Genomic DNA, 21,399 nt, shown 5'->3' with positions numbered 1-21,399 from the left:
CTACGAGTATTTGCAAACGGCATCTTAGACCTGTATGTGCCGAAAAAGGTTCCATAGAAATGCAAAGGCCCGCCACAGTTAGAGTGATACGTTACTGAGATTCTGTCAAAACAATAAGAGCTTCATACACGTTTAAAAGGCTTCGGAGTCTTGTTAAAAGCAAAACCCGGAAGCAGCCATGACATTTAAATTAAACAGTCACTAACCGATCTGACAAAAAATCTTAACATGTATTGGTACAGTATATACATCTACTTCACTTATTAAGTCACTCTTTGACCGTACTGTCGCCCTCGCCACAAATCAAGGAGAGGAGGTCGAAGTACTGACTTCGCTTTTGTGAAACTGATTCACCACAGAATTAGGTTTCGTTGAATTGTCTCAAAAGACCCACCTAGTCGACATTGACGTACTTGATCGAGCAATATAAACTAATATCACTCAGTAGTGGAAAGGTATCTGGATGTGAGAAAATGTCTTCAAGATCCTATACACAACTTTCTCCCCTTCCAGCAGAAGTTAATCGTAGGTCGAAAGAGCGGTAAAGCATTCCAAGCGACTCGAAAAAAGCAGACATGATTGAATGCCTAACTCGTTGTCGTTGCAGAACCCCTTTTATACCCACGGATAATGATCGTTTTGGAGGAAGGAAGTGTCCTCCGTAAGAAACCAGATTGGTTCAGCAAACTAAAGTCTTATGGTACTCATCAACTCGGAATCACAGTATGGGCAATGTCGCCCACATCTAAGCCTCGCCGGCCGAAGTGGCCGTGCGGTTAAAGGCGCTGCAGTCTGGAACCGCAACACCGCTACGGTCGCAGGTTCGAATCCTGCCTCGGGCATGGATGTTTGTGATGTCCTTAGGTTAGTTAGGTTTAAGTAGTTCTAAGTTCTAGGGGACTGATGACCTCAGATGTTAAGTACCATAGTGCTCAGAGCCATTTTAACCATTTTGAATTCCGGATATTGGACCTGATTTATGATTTTATTCGGTAATTCACTGCAGAAATAATTCAACTGAACTCTTTTAATGGGTCAAAAGTGATAGTTGGAAAGAAGCTGTGATATGTCTATAATTGTTCACAATATACACAGTGTAGAAGATGTATTCCATAGTCTGGGAGGTGGTAGTTTGGATGAAAACACATGCAAAATATCCGGAAGACATGAGCTCCAAGATCCATACTTTCAGAGCTATGTGTACTTGGTGATGCTGTAAACCGTATTCACAGTTCATTGCAAGTGCAGCGGATACCTTAATTCTAACAGAACCGGTGCGTATTTTGAACAGCTTACAAAAAACATTGTCGTTTTTTCCCTGTAATTGCCAGATAAATGAAGCCTGCTGTTTCACAAGGAAAACACCAAACTCCATTTTGATAACAAATGCAGGCCGTATGTAATAGCTTGTAAAACTACGACTCAGTGCCACACGTATTTTCCAGATACTTAATTTCATAAGTTTAAAACAATTTTTGAAACTGTATGTACTTGTCAATTCCATCGTAAATGAGATTGTAGTATATGCTGGAAGAATAAATAACAAATAATTATGTCAAGTTGTAGTAAATACTCTGACAATGTCATGGATGTTATATTTGTAAGAAACATGACATACATTTCATGTCACGATAATATCGTAGGCGTAAGAATGCGCGGAGGGGTGCGTTTCGTACAATGTGCGTTGTTGTACAGACGTGTGTCTTGGAGCAGAAATGACAAATTGAGCGGGAAATGGTGTTATAATAAGTGGGACGGTAAGACATAAGTGAGGGAGCACGTGGTTGTGCGTAGCACATGTCCAAGAAAGTATTTAGCGTTAACGAAAAAACCAGTATGGGTCAAGTTTATTCAAGCTTATCGGTAATCAAAAAGAGGCTACTGTCTATACTGAATATCATAATAAGCATTACATCGTACTGCAAGCAACTCATCGCAAAGTAAGATTTATATAATAGTTTTATAATAGTGGTATACGCGTGCCAGTGTAATAGTAGCTTTCTTGGAAAACTGGAATAGTCTTGTCAAACCAATCTTTACTGACCCAACCCGTTAACCATCAACGTAATCGTATCCTCTCATCATAACTTCCGAAAAAGTCTCAAGTGAAGAATATGGTTAAAAGAAAAAAGGATCCGTTAAACTGAACACTCATTTTCAATCAACAGGTTATTGTAATAGAAAGCTGTAGTAGCTACGGTTCTTTATATCGTGCAGCACTGCTATGCTAACGCAGCAATCCGTTGAAACGAAAAGTGATATAAGTGCAATACACGTTTGAGTGACAAACGTAAACTGGCTATCTTGTAGCCAAATTAATTTTTCTGATTTTATGGTGTGTTCTGTAAATGATATATCTCTACACAACATTAGTATTGGTAAGAGGTTTTTGCCCTGAAGGAAAGATTCTACGGCACTATTCGAATAGTATCAGATAAAGAATTAATTACTTCTGGTCACGACTAAATATTTTCTAAGAGACAGCATTATCGTGATTTGTGTGACGCATTACAGTTTCTATGCAGTGTTGCTAGTCGCAGTTAAATTTTTTATTAAAAATATTTGATCACTAATTAACATCTTCAGTGTTTATTTTACTCGTGTTTTTTACATCTAACTTTGCGCAGTAGCATTCTGTTTATTTACCGCATTACCTTTGTTGTCCAGCTTTTGCGTGAATTCAGTGTCATTAGCTATTTACCAAATGTAGCTTTTAATCGTTTTGGAGATGGGAAACCTTTTATTCTGATTTCTAAATTCATCCAGACAACTTCTTACAGGAAGGCTGCCGCTCGTTGCCAACCTTTTTTTTTACATTTCTATCGTTGTTGTACACTGCAAAACACTTGTGTAGTAGTGATCGGTTTGTAACTGTCTAAGTTCTGTCGGTAAACATCGATCTTCGTATTAGATGCTTTGTTCCTATTGACTGTGCAGTTTTATACTCGGGAGAGTATCTGTGAGTAATATGTTATGATACAACAAGAATGTAATGTGGTCCCACTGGTTTTCTCAGTTGCTTACTGCACTCTGTTGATGATTCGATTCGCAAACAGCTTACAGTAGACGAGATAAGCTTCATAATTGCGAAGATTAAGAAGTGTTCATTCGAAATAAGCAATGCATTTTAAAGTCTACTGGACTCCTTTTTTTTGTTTTTTTTTTTTTTTTTTTTTTTTTTTTTTTTTGTTTCGACCATTACAATCATCTTTCAGTGCATGAAATACTTTTTTTTAACACCCTCTACGTAAATGATCCTTTGGTACCGACGGAAATTCCATAAGATATTTCGCGGACGACATTGATGTCTGTAGCGAGGTTGTTACGTTAAAAGACTGCAGGGAAATGGAAATTTGCAGGGGTTCGATTGTTGAACCTGAAGCTAATTAAGACTAAAGCACTGCGCATAAACACGTGAAAAAACCCACAAAACTTCATTTACACTGTTGGCGAAAATTCACTAAAACCAGGAAATACCTAGGAGTAATTGCCCGAAGTGACCTAAAGTTGAACGACCACATAAAACTGGCTGCAGAAAAAGCAGTTGCGAGTGTGAGAATTATTGGAAACTTCTTAATGAAATGAAATTCATCCACGAAAGAGATGATTCTCAAAGCACATTGTCTGTAGGTTGCTGTGTCCGTCTCGTCCGTCTTGAATCGATAGGACTGAAATGGCAGAGAAGACGAAGAATGATTCTTTTGTTTAGTGAGTTCGAGGGCTTTACGAATATGCTGAACAAGCTCAATCTCCTCATCGTCAAACTGATATTCCACGACTCTAACAAGATTACTATGGGTGTACCTATAAGATTAATAAGGCTGTACCTACAATATATATATTTGTAATTGCTTGAGTCTTACTCTCAAACCATTCATACTTTTCATATAGGCAACACAAATACCTTTCGTCAACTATCTATGAACTACCATTGTTCGCGAGCAAAGGATATGAAAAAATCGCCCTAGAACACTCCCGACCCTCTAAGGTGTTTTCCATTCCGAATTTTACGTCGCCAATTGCGGCAATAAACTGTACATCCTCGATTGTACAAATAGCTTTTCAAACGGACTAATACATGAGAAATTATGTAAAATGGATGTAAGAAAAAATTTTTTATCGTGAATGAAAGTTTATAAATTCTGTCGATACTTACCAGCAACAAGCAACAGAGAAGCCTTCATTGTACTCGACAGGACTATAACAGATGTCTGCGTTATATTTTCATTTATATATGTTTAGACACCCGATGGCATCACCGAATGTTATCGTCAAGTTCCCTTCTGATTTTCCGTTCCGTGAACTCTGGTTGCAGCAACCAGCAGCAGATTGACTTTCCTTGTACTTGAAAGGACGTCTTATCGTTCGCAGTGTCTAATTATAATCAACATTACAACTACAGCATTTAATAACACTTTTTACCATTCTGGGTCATTTGGTTTGCCACTTTTTTCCTTTCCTTCTTTTTGCGTTGTGTGTCACTTTAGTAGAGGCGAGGAAACGAAACGACAGTGTCTACGGAAATTAACTGCCACGGCAGTTTGGCAGTTTGGCAGTTTGGCAATACTTGTCAAATCCGCAATGCGAAGACACATATCCTACATACCTGACAGTGCTTATTCTAATCGACATTCTGCAGAAGCTGGAGTGGTTAAAACAATACGGACGAGAACAAAGACAACACCTCAATAAATCCACGTTTCTATGTTCGATATCACTTACGTATTCAATCAGTCCAATAACAAACGTGAGATTAATTACATTTTTAAATGGTGATGTGGGTATGTCAGTGTCAAACAGGCCTTTCACCAAGTTTAGTGCAAAATATGCATATAACCTGTTGCAGAAAGTTGATTGTACATAACAGAGCGAAGTGTATAATGATAAACTTATGTGAATCTTCGCTTGTATTTTGGAGTATTGAAGTCTTACATAATCAGCAATCCTTCTGATGTAGAGCTTATTTTGGCGAAAGATGTAACCACCAAGAGATGGTAGTGTTTTGTGGATTGTAGTGGAATATCTTCAGCATAACATCTTTGCTTGGACAAATTGCACCTCGACGAGGACGATGCATATACCCTCACCATCAATTATGCAACAACACGTTCTTTTCACCTGCTGTGTGTTCGCAAAGGACTAAAGTTAGAAATCGTTTCATGCTGATCTTTGGGTCTTGTTCTAGATTTGCTTGCCTCCGCATGAATGTTTCGTGGACAGGTTGTTTCAAGTTCCTTCGAAACATATGGGGCAACAATTACTTTTGTGACGTCAAAACAGATGTACAACTAGTTTACTAATCAGTCTGTCATTGATAATACCACATCAATTGTGTATCTGTGGGTAGAGCATGACAGTGTTGAGGGTGAAGACATTTCGTAGTGGAATTGGCTCTGGTCACTGTTCCAAATATTTTCTCTCTCCACACTTTGCTCACTCATAAACACGTTCACTTCATCCACATACTGTTGTGTCATCTGACGCATACTATTAAGGGCTTGTTTCTATTTCTGTGTGACAAATATAGTAACATGCGATATTTAGCTTTAAGACTGTCGATAAAGGAATTCGAAGCTTTGAAATTGTCCAAGTCATCCATTTTATACCCTTCTAGTGCCCAGATCTGCAGATGCCAACAGTGAACAGTAGATCCACACGACCTCCCTCTATCTAATTGTGATACCACATACTCAATCAGAGCTTGTACTGTTTTCTTTCAAATGATCTCCTGCTGCCTTTCACTAGACGCTCAATTTACAATTAATCGGTAATTTGATTTACTTTTAATGTCCTTATAGTGTCTCACTAGTATGCTACAGGAATTGAAGCCAAGACTGCCACAGCCTTCATCAGTGTTTTCTAGTCGGCTGTCGTCAGTATCTTCCAGTACACTGGATTTCGACGGTTTGCATGTAGATAGGTCGTACTCACTTTGACTGGACTGTTGCTGCTGCCCTAGAGATGAACGTCGTGTACTGATTGGACAATCACCTTCAGCTTCAGGTTATGCCTGTTCTTCCAAATCAGTATCCCTATCTTCATACTTTAACGTTTAACATCTTTAAATCACACCCAGTAGATCTATACAGGTGTGGAACCGTTAAATTCCTAAGCTTTCCCTGATTCTTTTAGATTTAATCAATTCTAGTGACTCTCGCAGGGTACCCTCGTAAGCAAGGAAACGACCTCAAAACTAACCATGATTTGTCAGAAGTTTAACGAGAAGACCACTGAACATTTTAGGCTTGTCTTGATTTCCACGTATTTTCCTTTTAATGAAGAATACTACGAACAAACGGAGGGAGTCGCCATGGGTAGCCCACTGTCACCGGTGGTAGCGAATTTGTACATGGAGAACTTCGAGGAGAAAGCCCTGTCGTCATCCTAATGGAAACCTACTTGCTTTTTCCCTTGCGTGGACGACACGTTCGTGATCTGGCCACATGGTATGGATAAACGCCTTGACTTCCTTACACATCTAAACTCCTTACACCCCAACATCAAATTCACTATGGAGACTGAAACGGAGGGTATATTACCTTTCCTTGACGTCTGGGTCAAGAGAAGGGCTAACGGCACCCTAGGTCATGGAATGTTTCGGAAGGCAACGCACACTGATCTTTATTTGCATGCAGACAGCTGCCACCACGCTTCACAGAGGAATGGGGTACTTAAAGCTCTAGTACATAGGGCGCGCACTATCTCTGACGCAGAGAGTCTACCCCAGGAATTGGAACATCTGAGAACTGTATTTCGAAAAAGCGTGTACTCAGAGTGGCAGATTCAACGTGCTCTCCGCCCAACCACTACAGCAAAACCTGTGGAGATGGAAGAAATCACGAGGGAGGAGGTAGGCACTGCGTTTATTCCATATACAGGCGCACTCTCGGGGAAAATCACCCGCATTTTGAAGAAACACCGGGTCAGATATGTGTTTTGTCCTCGGAATAAGACTCGTGCACCGGTGGGGAGCGCCAAAGATGACCTATCACGCTATGGAGTATGAACGCACGAGTTTTCTGGTACAGACGTCGAGATACTCGGACAGCGTTGTTAGACAGGCCATCGAAATTCGCGCCAATGATGACCTCATAAACCGTGATTGTGGCTATAATCTTAGCAAGGCTTAGGAAACAACGATTGGTTTAATCAAGAATAAATCGAGCAAACGTGTAGTTGTGACGACTACGGCGGACAGAGCCATCACACCGACGTCATCTCAGACGCCGTCGCAATCTGTTCCACCGCGTGACCGTGGCGCGGGGCGCGGACGGCGGAGGGAGTGCGCCACGGGCGGAGGGAATTTAAATCGGCCGCCGCCGCAGCCGAACCCAGCTGCCCTGAGCAGCCATAGCGTACGGATGTCCGTATCGGCACGTTCACAGGAGCTAAGTCCGTCAGTTCACCTGATGATGGCGACGTGTATGATCGCAAAAATATTTTCCCGTTGGACACTGTAGACCCTTGGATATTTTGATCACTTATTGTTCTTTCAAGGCATTTTATGCAACTGCCATGTGCATTATGTAAAAAAGTGAAATACAGGAAGACGTAACAGATGTGTTATGTTACGAACTTATGACTGGAGCAACCTTGCATGCTACATCCAGATCTAAATTTTCTTCTCCCAGCGAAAATCTCTCGCAAATGGAACGCATTCCTAAATCTTTCGCATGCTCGTAGAATGGCTTGTAGTGGTTTACCGTTCTTCTATTTGCATCTTTCCCTGTCGTGCGACGTATTTGGGTCGATGGGCTCCAGTAGCACCTCCAGAATTTCTGAATCTATCAAACCTAGGAACCAAGCACACTTACGTCGGCATTCTCTAACTACCTGCATAATGGATTTGACAAATGAAAATATTGTCTTATTAATTTTTCCATTTCCGCTGTTATTATGAAACATACATCGCTCACGTATGAGACGGAACACTTAATTGAAGTATCGCAACGCACCTTGAAAAAGTTAATGGGACCCCCTCATACTTGAGCGATGTATGTTTCACAATAACAGCCGAACAGCTCAGACTAATAAGACAAGATTTTCACTTGTCAGGCTTGATACGCAAATAGTTAGACAACGGCGATCCTAATCCAACAAATCTGAGGTTAAGATGTAAATGTTCGCTGTAGATAAAAGCTACACAGTGATGTTACGTCACCATCAATTTTTGTTTCTGGCGACATGATAGATTTACTATGTGTAAACAAACAATGTTTGTTAGTCATGTTTTCGATCAGTGGATATTTGTGTTAGTTATCAATTGATTTTGTCTTGTATTGTGTGTTCTTGTGAGTGTAGTTGTGTGTGACAGTTGGTGAATTTTTGAGTCACTGCAGACTAGATTTACAGCTTGAAGTGCATCGTTCATCAAATATGGGAGTTTCAAAGATTGTGTTTTTCTTTTAAAGTACATTGGAAAATTAGAATACATTGTTTAAATAGTTGCAGTACAGAAAACTTTCTTGTTCTATGGTGTTAGAGGTGTTTCTACCTGCCAAATATGCATTGTTGCTATAAGGATTGTGTCAATTGGAGAAGGCCACTTTATTCATACAGAGTTCTATTTGAGAGCAGTCTTTTTCGATGTCTGATTGCACACCACCGAGAACTATTCCATAGTTGCACTGTCGCTGGCTCCAGAAGCCAGGAATCACATATATTGATAGGTTAACTTAATCTCTGTTAAAAATTTTAAATGAAAGAGACATTCTGCTGAGCTTACTACCCGACAGCCACATCCTGCCCTCCACTCACCAAACACGTTACAAGTCATATAGTAAGTTGACAGACCCTCTGTCACTGGAGAATACAAAGAAGTATCGAGATGCAAAGATTAAATGTAGGAGGCAGAGACCTTATCAGTAATCACACAAAATCCTCTCTCGTGAATAGAAAGGACAAAAACTGGCAAACATTATATACTGGTCCATTTGAAATAGGTAATGTTCAAAATGTTGGTGCTTCCTTGCTAGTATATCCTTGATAACCAAGATTAAAGGCTATAAACACCCCACTACTTAATGAGCAACTTCTAAAATGTTTTTGAATGTTGGTGTCCACATAATGATGTATGTATGAATTTAGTTTCCACCTTTTGTAGATGAAAGTCCATGTAACTCGACATTTTAAATTTAGTAGCAAGCACATGTGTACTTTGTACAAGTGTATGTATAAGTAGAATAGTGCGTGAACATATGCATTATTAACCAGTTGCCATATTGTGGCATAATCTGTAATGAGCTGTAAATACTTGGGGTAGTTGTCCTTTTATGTCACTAATTGAACTGTGTACATGTTGTTTAAACGTGACCTTGGAATGGTTCCAGTCAAAAGGAGTCACCACACTTATTACGATGTTTATACCATTGTGACAGCAGAAGAACAGTTCCTGTTTCGTAAAATGTGGTCGGCCGCTGACGGGTTCACAAGCGCATTGGCAACTTCACCTCCTTGACCGGCAGCAACAGACGTCCACACATGTCTATCTTCAGGTCACCAAAGAAGTGAAAACCACGCAGAGAGAGGTTCTGGCTGAACGGAGCATGTTGCAGTGTTTCTCAACCGAATTGTTGTAGATCAGGCTTAGTCCGAATGGCAGTGTGGGGGCTTGCGGTACCGTGCAAGAAGAACATTCGGACCGACTGCCCGAGGTCAAATGGGAAATCCATGACTAGAAACATCCCACACCTTGTGATATCATACCAACATTATACTTGCCTCCAAGAGTCTTTCCTGGGAGCAATGGAGGCTGCAGCTTTATGCATAAGACATAATTAGTGGAGTGATGTACCAGTTGTAGAAAAAGACCTTTTGCGGTAAATATGGCAAGAAAATGCGGTCTCTCAATGTGACTGGCTCATGCATTCGAAGGCTGTGCCCTAAACCACCACTTATCTTCCACCAACACTTTTGGAAAGGTGCATTATACTCACCTAACATTCTGGAATAAGTTTCTTTAAATAGAAGCTATCGCCAACTTCATTCGAAGGTCATAATTACAAGCGTAACTGAAAACGAAAGCTAAACGGAAAGACAAACAACGCTCTTCGGGCACTCAAGCGAGGTAATGGCCCCGTCTAAACAAATCAAATGTGCAGTCATGATACAATGACGTGCTGTTGGATGCGGACAATTATATTTCATTTTCATGCACAATTCAGTAAATTGTTAAGGAAATTTAGGGGTTAGTCATGGGACACGGACATGTTGCCTCGTGCGGTCATTTAAATCTTATTTCTGTGCACTAAAAATGAGTCTAAAACAGTTTCAGAATACATAACATGTAATCGGTTTATTGGGTCGCAAGATAAATTTCGTAAATACGACAATAACTTGCGAATTGGTAAAACGAAGAGAATAATGTTTGTGACTTGTAGATTATACCATCCCGCAAAAGCAAATACGAGTAGCATTCCTGTAAAAGAAGTGAACGAACTACTTAATCACATGACACCAGCTCCTCGATTATGGTTGATAACAGTCTCAGGACAACTAATCAGCGACCTGCGACAGTATTAGAAGTCTGTATGTTGGTTAAATCATTAGAGCTCTAGAGAAAGCAGTTAGGTACCTCACGCGTAATTCGCTCTCTGAGTGAATGGGATAGTTAGCATATCATCTTCAGTATCACCGAGGAAGTTAAGGGGATCAAACTTGAGGACAATGATTAATATATATTTACAAGGGCAAAAACATTTCCCGGAGGATATACATATATTATTTCTGAGGGTAAGGGAAACTAAAGATTAATCTGAAATACTTAATTCCCTAACCAGTGATTTCAGGGAAGTTCAGAAGTAGCCAAAAATGAGTGCAACGATCATGTTGAGACAACTATGGATGGTAAGAGCAGAAAAGATGATTTAATGGAAATTATGAGAATAAAAATGTGGAATATGTCGCTCCTGATGAGAGTAGCGCAGTCGATTAAAATGGAAACGCCGTAGACAGCGTATCTGACCTGCACCTTTCAAATGAAGCGACAGAAGACTGAATAAAAATATGATATTGCGCCAGATGAGATTTCGCCAAATGAAACCAATAGTGCGAAATATAAAGTTGTAGTGAAGCTAAACTAAAATTTTTCACCATAAACAAAAGTGTTGGGCGGGAATTTCACTAAATATCATAGTAAAGTGAACGGTGGCATAAGTGAAGAAGCTGACACTTGTGACGGCGTGAACAGCTGTAATGAACAACGAGAAGCGAATGCATGGTACAGTGAACAGTCAGTTCATGAAATTAGTGAACCTAATTATAAGCTAAGTGAGTTATTTAACATACGTCATGCCATAGTACACGGAAGTTAATAATGCCAGTGAAGTAGAAAGTAATGCGAATAAAACTAGTAGTGCAAATAATAGACTTCAGTTCTCGTGTATTTACTCTGTGCCTGACGGGCAGAATAAGATTAGCAACGAAACAGTGCATGTTGAATCAGACAATGAACGTAAAACTAATGCAGTTTAAACTATTATTGAGACCCTATACTATCAGGATAGTCGTACTGTTGATACAAAATGTGCAGTCAATGATCTGTGTATTGAGAGTAGCTTTGTGAAATGAAATAGCGAAAGCAGCTGAGGAGCTAATAGGTAAAACGACAAAGTCTATTAGAAACACTTGCACAACACAGGACATACTGGATTTACTGGAATACAGCCGGGTGACGTCGTCGAAAAACGACAATATTTCGAAAGGAGCACAACCTGCCGTTTTCAGTCCAAAACTGCAGCAAGTAAACGCTAAGCAACTTAACGTAATGCCTTGACTTTCACAGAAACGTCATAATGATAACACACACACATACAAACAAAAGCGTAGAGACACTGTAATCACTAGGGCTATCTCGTACAAACCAAAAGTTACCGACGTCAGAAGTTATCTATAGCGATTATTAAAAACCAACGGTGAGAAGCGTAAGCTCTGTCACGTTGTTTTATGAAAAGTTACAGAGCCGGATTCCATACAAAATTTAAACAAAAATCAGCATGCCTATTGATGATGTGTCTTGATACTTCAATTTCAACAGCTTCCTTAAGAACATACAACAGCTGGAAGTGCATTCCAGAATCTTCGTACTGTTACGCTTCATAGGATAACAGTTCCCAAGACAAAGTTCTCCAATGGCGGGTTTGCTCTCCTCTTGTAAGCGTGTGCGACTTATGCTCAGTACGCTGGCCCTCAATTGTCCTCATCGACTTACCAATACAAGATGACTTCAACTACATGGAATACGGAAGACACCCGCCTTACGCAAACCATGATCATCCTCTGCAGATACTAAACGCACACTGGTTTAAGATGGCGATCCAATGACGAACTTCACACCAGATCTCCGCAAAATACGACCAATACTGTTAGAAATGTTTCCTACGTAAGGCAAAAATGCCGTTGACTTTGGTACTAACTCGGTGTCATAACTCACCTGATGCATAGTTGGCCGAAAACGCAATGCACGTTTGATATGTCTTACACTACAACCATTCTGACAAAAGGTGACCTCGAGATGCGTTAACTCAGCTGACATACTCTCAGAGTCTGGGATACAAGAGCCCTATGAACCAAGGTAAGAAGTGTCGCCTACATCTACAGATACAAGTCAACGCTAGTCGGCTGCCTACCTTCAGCATGACCCATCGCACCACCCACTTTACTTGTGACTAACACATCAAGTAAGGGTACAAAGCCACCGTTTCCCATCTCCATCATGAGCGGAATATTCGGGTGGATTGAATTCATGCTCTCTAGAACATCGCTGAAATTTCTCACTACCATGACGGTTAACAACAAAGAAAACCTGCCTTTCTTTTCAGACATTTAGACGACATTTTTGTAATTTGACCTCGTGGAAGTGAAAATTTCAGCAACTTTTTAGAGCACTTCAATTCACTCAACCCGATTATTCGCCCTATGATGTTTATGGAGAAGGATGGCGGTCTTCTCTTTCTTGAGGTGTTAGTCAGAGGAAGGTGGATGGTACGTTGGGTCATTCTGATGATAGGAAGCGTACTAGCTTTGTCTTGTATCTGTTGGCTGACAGCTGTCACCATCTGCCTCAACCAGAAGGGATACTTCACACCTTGATTCACTGGACCCATGCCATCACAGACACGAGAGTTTTTCAGCTGAGCTAATCAATCTCGAAATCACTCTTCGTCAGGTTGGTTACAGTGAAAGACAGATCAGACCTGCATAGCGCTCTTGGCCATGTGCGCTCCCGGTGATTGGTGATAATACCGAGGTAGCACCAAATTATATGGCCTTTTTGACCTACATTGGGACCATTTCTATGTGTATTGGTCGTAGTTTGCGAAGATATAATGTGACACGAGTTTTTCGACAGTCATCTAAGGTCAGTGTACTTTCGGTTTCCGTAAAGGATCATCTGGGTGGGGAGCATGACGCTTGCTCTCCTTGCATTTGTGGCATATTGGTGAGACAATCAGGTCTGTGGAGGCCTGGACAGAGTTCTTGCTTAACACCTGGTGATTATTATTTCACTATCGATAACTTCTGTGATGTCACCGTTAAAAATTACATATTTTTCTGAAATACCTCTTAACATTGTTTTAGCGTACTGGTACGCTGAAATATCGATATTAGATTTTACAGAGAGATGTAAGGGGAGTCAGCAAATGAATGTGTAAAAGAGTTATGTTTGTATGCAAAGCTCTTTGATGTAAATGTATTGATAAATAACGATAAGGAAAATGTTACTGCCACTTAATGAAAAAATTCGAATGACTGTAACCACCTTAGGGCAAAATTTCATGGTTAACATAATAAACAAATGTATAGAATAAGATGAGGGGAAGTACAAAGGGTTTTACGTACCAATTGTGGAGGTGACTTTGGCGAAAGGAGCGCCAAGTGAGAAGACGATGGAAAGAAAGGCAGTTGCGTGGGAGCCTTCACAGCGTGTGTATCGGGCTGCGATAGGTCCGCTAAGGTGAGGCTTATTTGGTGCTAAAGTTGTGAAAAAGTGCAACCAAATATTCGGATGGCAGCGGCTTTTATGCTCCAAAGTCGTCTAGAGTATGTAGCAAATTGGAAAGCAAGATTATCCGAATAATTTTATAAGGGAATTCGGCCGACCCTCCGAAGAGTAAAGATGGCTGCTGCTTGTGACGTGGCTATCAATAAGGAAGTCCATCACTGGGGACGTGAAGAGCCGACCGAAATTGTTGTACCAACGGTACTATGAGCCCTCCAGCACGCAACTCAAGGCAAGCAGTAATTCTATAGACTTGTTTCTTTGATCGCAGAACGTGTGTGGGGTTACAGTGAACTACCTTTGAAGCGAAAAAATAGAAGTTGTATAATATTTGAGTAAACGGTACGATAAGTAAATTCATTATTATTATGAACTGCTTCATAGTAGAAAGAGGGGGAATTTCAAGCGAAGAAATTGCTTTGGTTGATAACACCATCTTTAAATGTGGTCGTTTTGTTCAACAAGATAAACTACATTCCGTTGAATAACATTAATTTTGCTACAAATTTAAATTTGCTTTGCCTGCTAATTCAAAATTAGAGTAACAAGTTTTTCAAAAGTAAAGATAGCTGCCACTTGCTCAGTCCGAGTTTGCTTCCATGTTGTTGCGAAGTAAATTCAAATAAAAAAAAATTTCAGCCATTCAAAGGCAGTATCGGCACTAAAAGTAAATAAAGGAAAAACGTTAAAAGTTTTCAAAATTGCTCAATCAGAGGTGGCGACCGAAAATAAAATTTTAGGAATAGTTTTTCTTACAGTGGGCCTAACTAAGGTAAGGTTCCGAGTCTGCTGTGGTGTACTACTGCAGTGTGGATGGATCTTCTAGCAGGTAGGGCAGACATTGCACAATCCTGTGTTCCGCAACGAATTTGCACAGCGAGCCCCTTCATCCACATTGTGCTTTGGGTAGAAGCCCACGTTCAATGACAGCCTTGGGGTGTAACGTCCATTAGTTTACACCGGTCATACGTTTTGTTGAACATAGAAGGTTTATAAACAATAAGAGTCATAACATTTTACAGTGTAAGGTTTAAGTTAGCGGGGCTGAGTTAATGGCTGTATTGTGGCTTGAGAAATGTAGCGGAACATGGCCACAGAGACACGGTTAAGTTTTTTGTGCTAGTGTCCATAGGTGTCAGAGGAGGTGTGGTCACTGCCCGCTTCCTAAGGGCGTTCGCTTTCGTCGGGACGGCTTGAGATGGACTTTCAATTATCAGCAATCAACAAACATTAATATGTTCATCGAAATTGTAATTATTTAAACAAAAGTAGTAGAAAGAAAGACGTAGGGAAAGATGTACGTTCTTAACTGTTTTCTTTTTCAACTACGTTTCGTAGAGACAGTACTATTCCTTGCGATTTCGTACGAGAATTATTTTGTACGAGTACTACGAATCGGACAAAGGTGGAATCGGCAGGTATGGTCCATGTGGTGGCCTTGACAGGACTTATAAAACCTTTTCTGGGAAAAGTTCTGCGTGCAAAGGAGCATAAATACCAGAATTTGATAACAAAAGTCCATGACAACAAGCTGCAAGGTAGCACAACAAAGACCGATTCTGACAATGAAACAGTCTCTGTTTGATTGCGTAAGAGTACTTGTGAGGCAAGACAACTATTTAATAAAAATGTCACGGTCTAACGGCAATCCCGAAACGGAGAAAATTAAGACAGAAATTGCGTATTTTGGGGAACTTTGTTACATGTATGATGAGTTGAAAAATGGGAGGGTTGAGCAGAATATGAGACGTAGTGACTAAGAAGGGGAGCTACCCTCAATAGGAAAAATGTATTGCACAATGATGCATACACAAATATATTTTGACGAGATAATCCTATTCTACGAATGGAAACAACAATTACTGCATTATGTCCCAAAGGGGGCAACTTTCGGAGATGAAACTGCCCCTGTTCCACGAACTGAAGTACGAAACCCATTCCGATTGTGATCAGTTGTCAGTAGAAAAGGATGTTCCCTATGATGCTAGTGATTCCGAAAGTGATGATAATCTGGTTGAGTGTCCAACTGGCGACCAAAACACGCAAGCAACTGACTGTAGTGTCGCTGAAGTCGATGGTGTTCAACTAACAAGTAGTGATACACAGGAGGAGGAAAGCTACATGTACGATTCTGACAGTAATTGTTAGAGGAGGACGAAGAAATCCAAGAGATATATAGGGGGACCGCTGATTTTTAGCACCTTGTAAAAAGGAAGATAGCAAAAACGGGCTCCGGTCAGAGACTGATGAAGCTGAAAGCAGTAGTTATAATGAATTTATCTTTCCTCCAGGGGTAATCGATGCTGTAGGCAGTATTTACCTGTGTACAGCCAAAGAAAGTAAATTCGCGTTAGTTGAAGAAGAAGTTATCGAAACACCACAAAAGTTAGGTTAAACATCTCTCCAAATAGAAAGCGATGAGGATGAGGTACTTGAAAGAGATGTACAAAGAAGGGAGTAAGTAATTCATAGCAGTGACGCAATATGATAAATCGCAATCGCAATAAGATACAATCCGACCTTTATGAAAGTCGGAAACGTGATGGTACGCATTTCTCCTCCTTACACGAGGCATCACAACAACGTTTCACCAGGCAACGCCTGTCAACTGCTGATTGTGTATGAGAAATCGGTTGGAAACTTTCGTCATGTCAGCACGTTGTAGGTGTCGCCACCGGCGCCAACCTTGTGTGAATGCTCTGAAAAGCTAATCATTTGCATATCACAGCGTCTTCTTCATGTCGGTTAAATTACACGTCTGTAGCACGTCATCTTCCTAGTGTAGCAATTTTAATGGGCAGTGGTGTACATTACTACGCGTGATTTCGGACGAGAATTATTTAATACTACGAATCGGTCACACGTGGAACCAGCGGATTCAGTCACATGACGGCGGCCATATTTGTGTTGGCGGCAGTGCTGCCAGTGTGCTTGTTATCTTTACGGACTTTCAGCGAAAACTAAAATATTAAATTCGTTTCCATAGCGCTTACTATTTGCAGTTTTCTCTTGAAAGTGGCAGGAGTACTTCTGTAGAAATATTAAGGGTTGTCAAAGATGTCTCCCGCCTGTATATCTGTAAGTTTTTTGAAGATTGTATACGCTGGGATACACTAAGGTCCGATACTGCATTCATTTTGACGAATGGAGAAGATACAAAAATGCAGACGTCTATAATAAGATGGTGGCCGAGTTAGAGGGATATAAAATGTAGACTGGCAATGGCAAGACAATTGTCTTCGAAGGAGAGAAATATGTTAATATCGACTATAAATGTTCGGAGTGTAGCCGTGTATGGAAATGAAACATGGACAATAAACTGTTTAGACAAGCAAGTGACACTAATCATTAAAATGAGGTGCAACAGAATAATGCCGAAGATTAGATTGCTACATCACATAACTGTTAAAAGGCGCTGAATAGAACGTCGGAGAAAAGAAAATAGTGGTCTGAGCCTGAGTGGTAAAGGGATCAGTTAAAACGACTCATTCTGAGACCTAAAGAGGCTTGGAGAGCTCCTTCATACCGTAACGTAAACAACAAAAACTCCCACTGAACAACACTCTTGTTTTGTAGTCGATTGTAATTTCAGTAATGGTTACTGCATACTCTTGTTGGCTAACTTTCTTAATCAATATACAGGGAGACAAATAAATGCCAGCATGCGAATCTTTCACCAGATTCCAACCAAATATTTATCTCTCTAAATAAGATTGAGTGCGTTTAGAAAACACATAACGGGTAAAAACGACTAGATATCAACAATGTCACATCTTGTAGGGCATTGGAATATAAAGAGGACTGTGTCATCCCACATAACCGTGCCGGGTCTAGCAGGTCACTGAGTAGTCCGATGAAACATCAAACCTACACTCCCATGGAGCCGTTGATCAAATCCACGTCAGGTTTCTTTTACATTTTTTGGCTTCCCGTTCCCTAGCTCTCGTAGTTTGTAAGTTGTGCATCATTTCAACACAGGACAATGACCTATAAAATGATAGTGGCCTATGGCATGATAGTGGGATCCATTAACCTGGGTGTATGTGTCTACTGACTCCTGAGTGGACAACCATGGCTATTCCTGTCAAGTTTATGTAGGACAGCTTCCCGATGAAACGCACAAAAGATAAATATCTTAATATGTTTTTGATGCTGAGACTTTCCGATCAAAAGGCTGGTGTTGCACGAGCGTATGCTACATAGTGTCACAGAAGACGCCATGTTGATGAGAATGGCTATAGTCACCTGAAGCACAGCCTTCTGGGAAACGGGTAAACGTCGTATACAACTAATGCACAGTGGTCGTCCAAGGACAAAACCTACCCCTACAGATAACGCAATTCTTGAAACCATTCTGCTAAATCACCAGAAGCAGTTCCAGATATGTGAAAAACTGGTTTTTGAAGTGATGCACAATGACCTGTTTCTGTATCATAACAAACTAATTCAGCACCAATGGCCAGATGACCGAAATGGAAGAGTGTAGTTATTTGAATGGATGCAGCACCAAGTGAAAGATATTGGCCATTTTAAAAGTAACGTGGGATGGACTGACGAATCTAGCTTCACTTGTGAAGTTATTTTCAACTCACAACAATCATTATTGATTGGAAAACAACCTGCATGTTAACATGACATTTCACAACCGTCCTGTAGCGCTCAGGGGTTGTCGGAACGACACAGAGGTACGGTTTGGTAGAGAGGAGTGACTTACGCATAAGAATGCAGAGAAAAACCTGAAATTGTCTCGTTGACTTCATTGGATCGAAGTTAAACAGCAGGCCTCTCACTGATCCCAGTGATGGAGCCACGTGGCGTCCATGTGTAGATCAGCACCAATACCAACGGTGGAACCTGCTGCATCGGCATCCGGCCACCCAGCGGTTCAGACGTAGCGCTCTTGCTCAAGTCACGGCTAAGGGGTCACCGCATGTTTCGGCTGCATAGGTAGCCTGGGACGTGTCTGGCTGCTCCCTCAAGCACAACTTGTGGACCCCACGTACAGCGCCGGAGGGAAAATAACTGGCCGTCATCATCGTAGTAAGCCTTAGCAGCCAGGGCATTTTCTTGAGAGACCGCAGATTGCTCTTCACCCAGGAGGTCGCTAGTTGGTGCCCCCGACCCGCCCCAGCGAATGGCAGCTTGCAGTCCGCCGGACGATATCACCCAGAGAGCGGAGGGTGGAGGCCATCTCGTTCCTCGCGCCGGTGCAGCTCCTAGGTGCGAAACATCTACTGCGTGTCCGTGCAGCGGAGTATGGTATTAGTTTCAGCGGGTCGGTTGGCCGCCGAAATTCATCGCCAGATTGTCAGCGACGTTGGCGTGCAATTTAAACCATTGTTATTCACTCGGATTTCAAAACATGGACATAGTGGCGGCACAACTACCCCCCACTTGAACCTGCGGGCTTGACCCCTGACGTATTTCCTCTGGAGGTGACAAGTGGAGTGCTCTTTGATTTTTACAACTTTAGGTTCCCTCAGCCCTCTTTGGTCCCTATACACAGTTCATTAGGTGCGCTTCAATCTACAAAGTATCGGTTATTCACCGCAGGTCAGTTCCCTGTGCTGCCCTGATGTCATCACACTTGTATACAGTGCTCGTCGTGCCTTGCATTCCCTCCCAAGTGCTACGTCGTATACATGTGTCCTAGAGCAGCTTGCTAAATATCAACGTCACCCGCGATAGCCATCCGATATGACTTTCGGTTCCTTAACTACTACCTTCCGGCCATTGCTGCATGAAATATAGAAAATTCTCCAAATACCACCCCCGCACATGGCTTGTGTTCGTGATACAGCAACATAAATCTACAGGCTAAAATGGTCGAAGAAGTGCTGTTGATTCCTTACCTATTACTGGACAATTTTCATGTGCCTTGCGTCGCTATTTCCTTTGCAGTACATTCCACGATGCATTTTAAAGGTTTCTCTTTGTGTTCACTTACACATTAGCTTTCGGATCGAAGATACACTGCCATACTTTGGAATACAAGCACTACCAGGGAAATGAATCGGTCATGGATTTTCGATGTTCTGGACTCCACTGGAGTTTAATTTGGTGTATGAGTGTGTGACTGGAGGGGGGAGGTAAACTTAACAAAAGTTGATGCAGACGCGTTGTGAAGGGTCCAGCAACGTATGATCCAGCTAGATGCGAAGTCTTTGCAAAAACAAGGTAGTTGAATACCTTTCCCAAAAATGAAACTTGTTTGTGTGTCTACGTTCCAGCACTGTGAAGACACGCCTGGGCGATGGATGTCTAGAATGGAATTATAATGTGTAACATAATGTGCAATTTAGTGTCCCCTACGTATTGCTTTTTTTGGACCTCATTGGATACCGACGATGTTATTGTGTGCACTATTAATTTCAAATGTTTTTAATTATCTCATGGACAGAGCAAAGCAGACGTTTTACATGTAAGAAGTTTATGTTATGTCTTAATGTTTAAGTAAAGACAGAAAGAAAAACACAACAACCCCAATTGGAGGTGTCAACTGGATACTGTTTGATGCTTTAACTGATAAAGAATGTTTGGCGCAAACTGAACTTGAACATCATTGAGTCTGAGTCTCCGATTCCCACAGCATTCTCTCATCTCACTGAGCTAATGGGAGACCTCCACCTCAGCGCAGAATTAGTGCCACTTGCTCTTAGCCTCGCTGCATGCAGTAACAGCATTACCAGAGCCTCACTTTCTGAATAGCATTTCTGTTAACCAGTGAGTCACCTAAGGTTAAGTAGATACACTTTTGTATTGAACTGTGTTGAGCAATGAAATGCCGACCGAGACGTGCAGCAATTTTTCTTCATTTTGTTTGCTGTTGGCTACCGCTATCAAGCAAATTATGAGATTTTTGGCCATTTGGGATTTACATTTAATTTTAGTACTGAACAGAATAAATTATAATGTATGGTTTCCTTAACCCAACTGATAACGATTTTCTTACCTGCCTAGATATATCTTTCTGTTTTTTGATATAACACTATTTTGTAGCATTCCATTTGCATCATGCTTTTTTTCTTGGATTTAAAAAGCTTTATAAGTTTTCACATATAAAAATTCGGAGTCATTACTTTGAGAACGCACTTGCGCTTAAGCTTCAATCGAGAAGATCTAGTAATTGAGACGTTACACGGTCACTTCTACTACATCGATAATTTGAACCCGCATCTTGGCGTGATATTTAAAAGTTTTCTTTGCATAATAGCTTGCAATAAGTCCATGTAGGACCGTGAGATATGACGCCATTTCCTCTAGATTACAAATGTTTCACGTATTTACCAGGCCAGGTAAGGCGAAGCCGTGGCGTCAGTCTTAAGTCTTTGCTGTGGCCGCCGGTGTCCTCGTGGCAGTATGTTAAGTTTGGAACTGGATATTGGCATTATAGAAGGTCA

At 41.1% G+C, this 21,399-nt stretch overlaps 1 protein-coding gene across 2 annotated transcripts in view; it reads right to left on the bottom strand.

The window, feature by feature from the left end:
• LOC124776902 overlaps positions 1-4,200 on the bottom strand; it is a 107,781-nt gene extending 103,581 nt beyond the window's left edge. For both annotated transcript variants that reach the window (XM_047252103.1, XM_047252102.1), the window contains exon 1: positions 4,157-4,200. In XM_047252103.1, the coding sequence (XP_047108059.1) occupies positions 4,157-4,184 (28 nt within the window). In that variant the 5' untranslated portion in view covers positions 4,185-4,200. The remainder of the gene's footprint in view (positions 1-4,156) is intronic.
• Positions 4,201-21,399: the final 17,199 nt, after the last annotated feature.

This window comes from Schistocerca piceifrons, chromosome 2 (genome assembly GCF_021461385.2).
Source record: "Schistocerca piceifrons isolate TAMUIC-IGC-003096 chromosome 2, iqSchPice1.1, whole genome shotgun sequence".
Taxonomy (NCBI): Eukaryota; Metazoa; Arthropoda; class Insecta; order Orthoptera; family Acrididae; genus Schistocerca; species Schistocerca piceifrons.
Note: the sequence above shows the minus strand (reverse complement) of the source record. Positions and strands in the feature narration are given on the sequence as shown.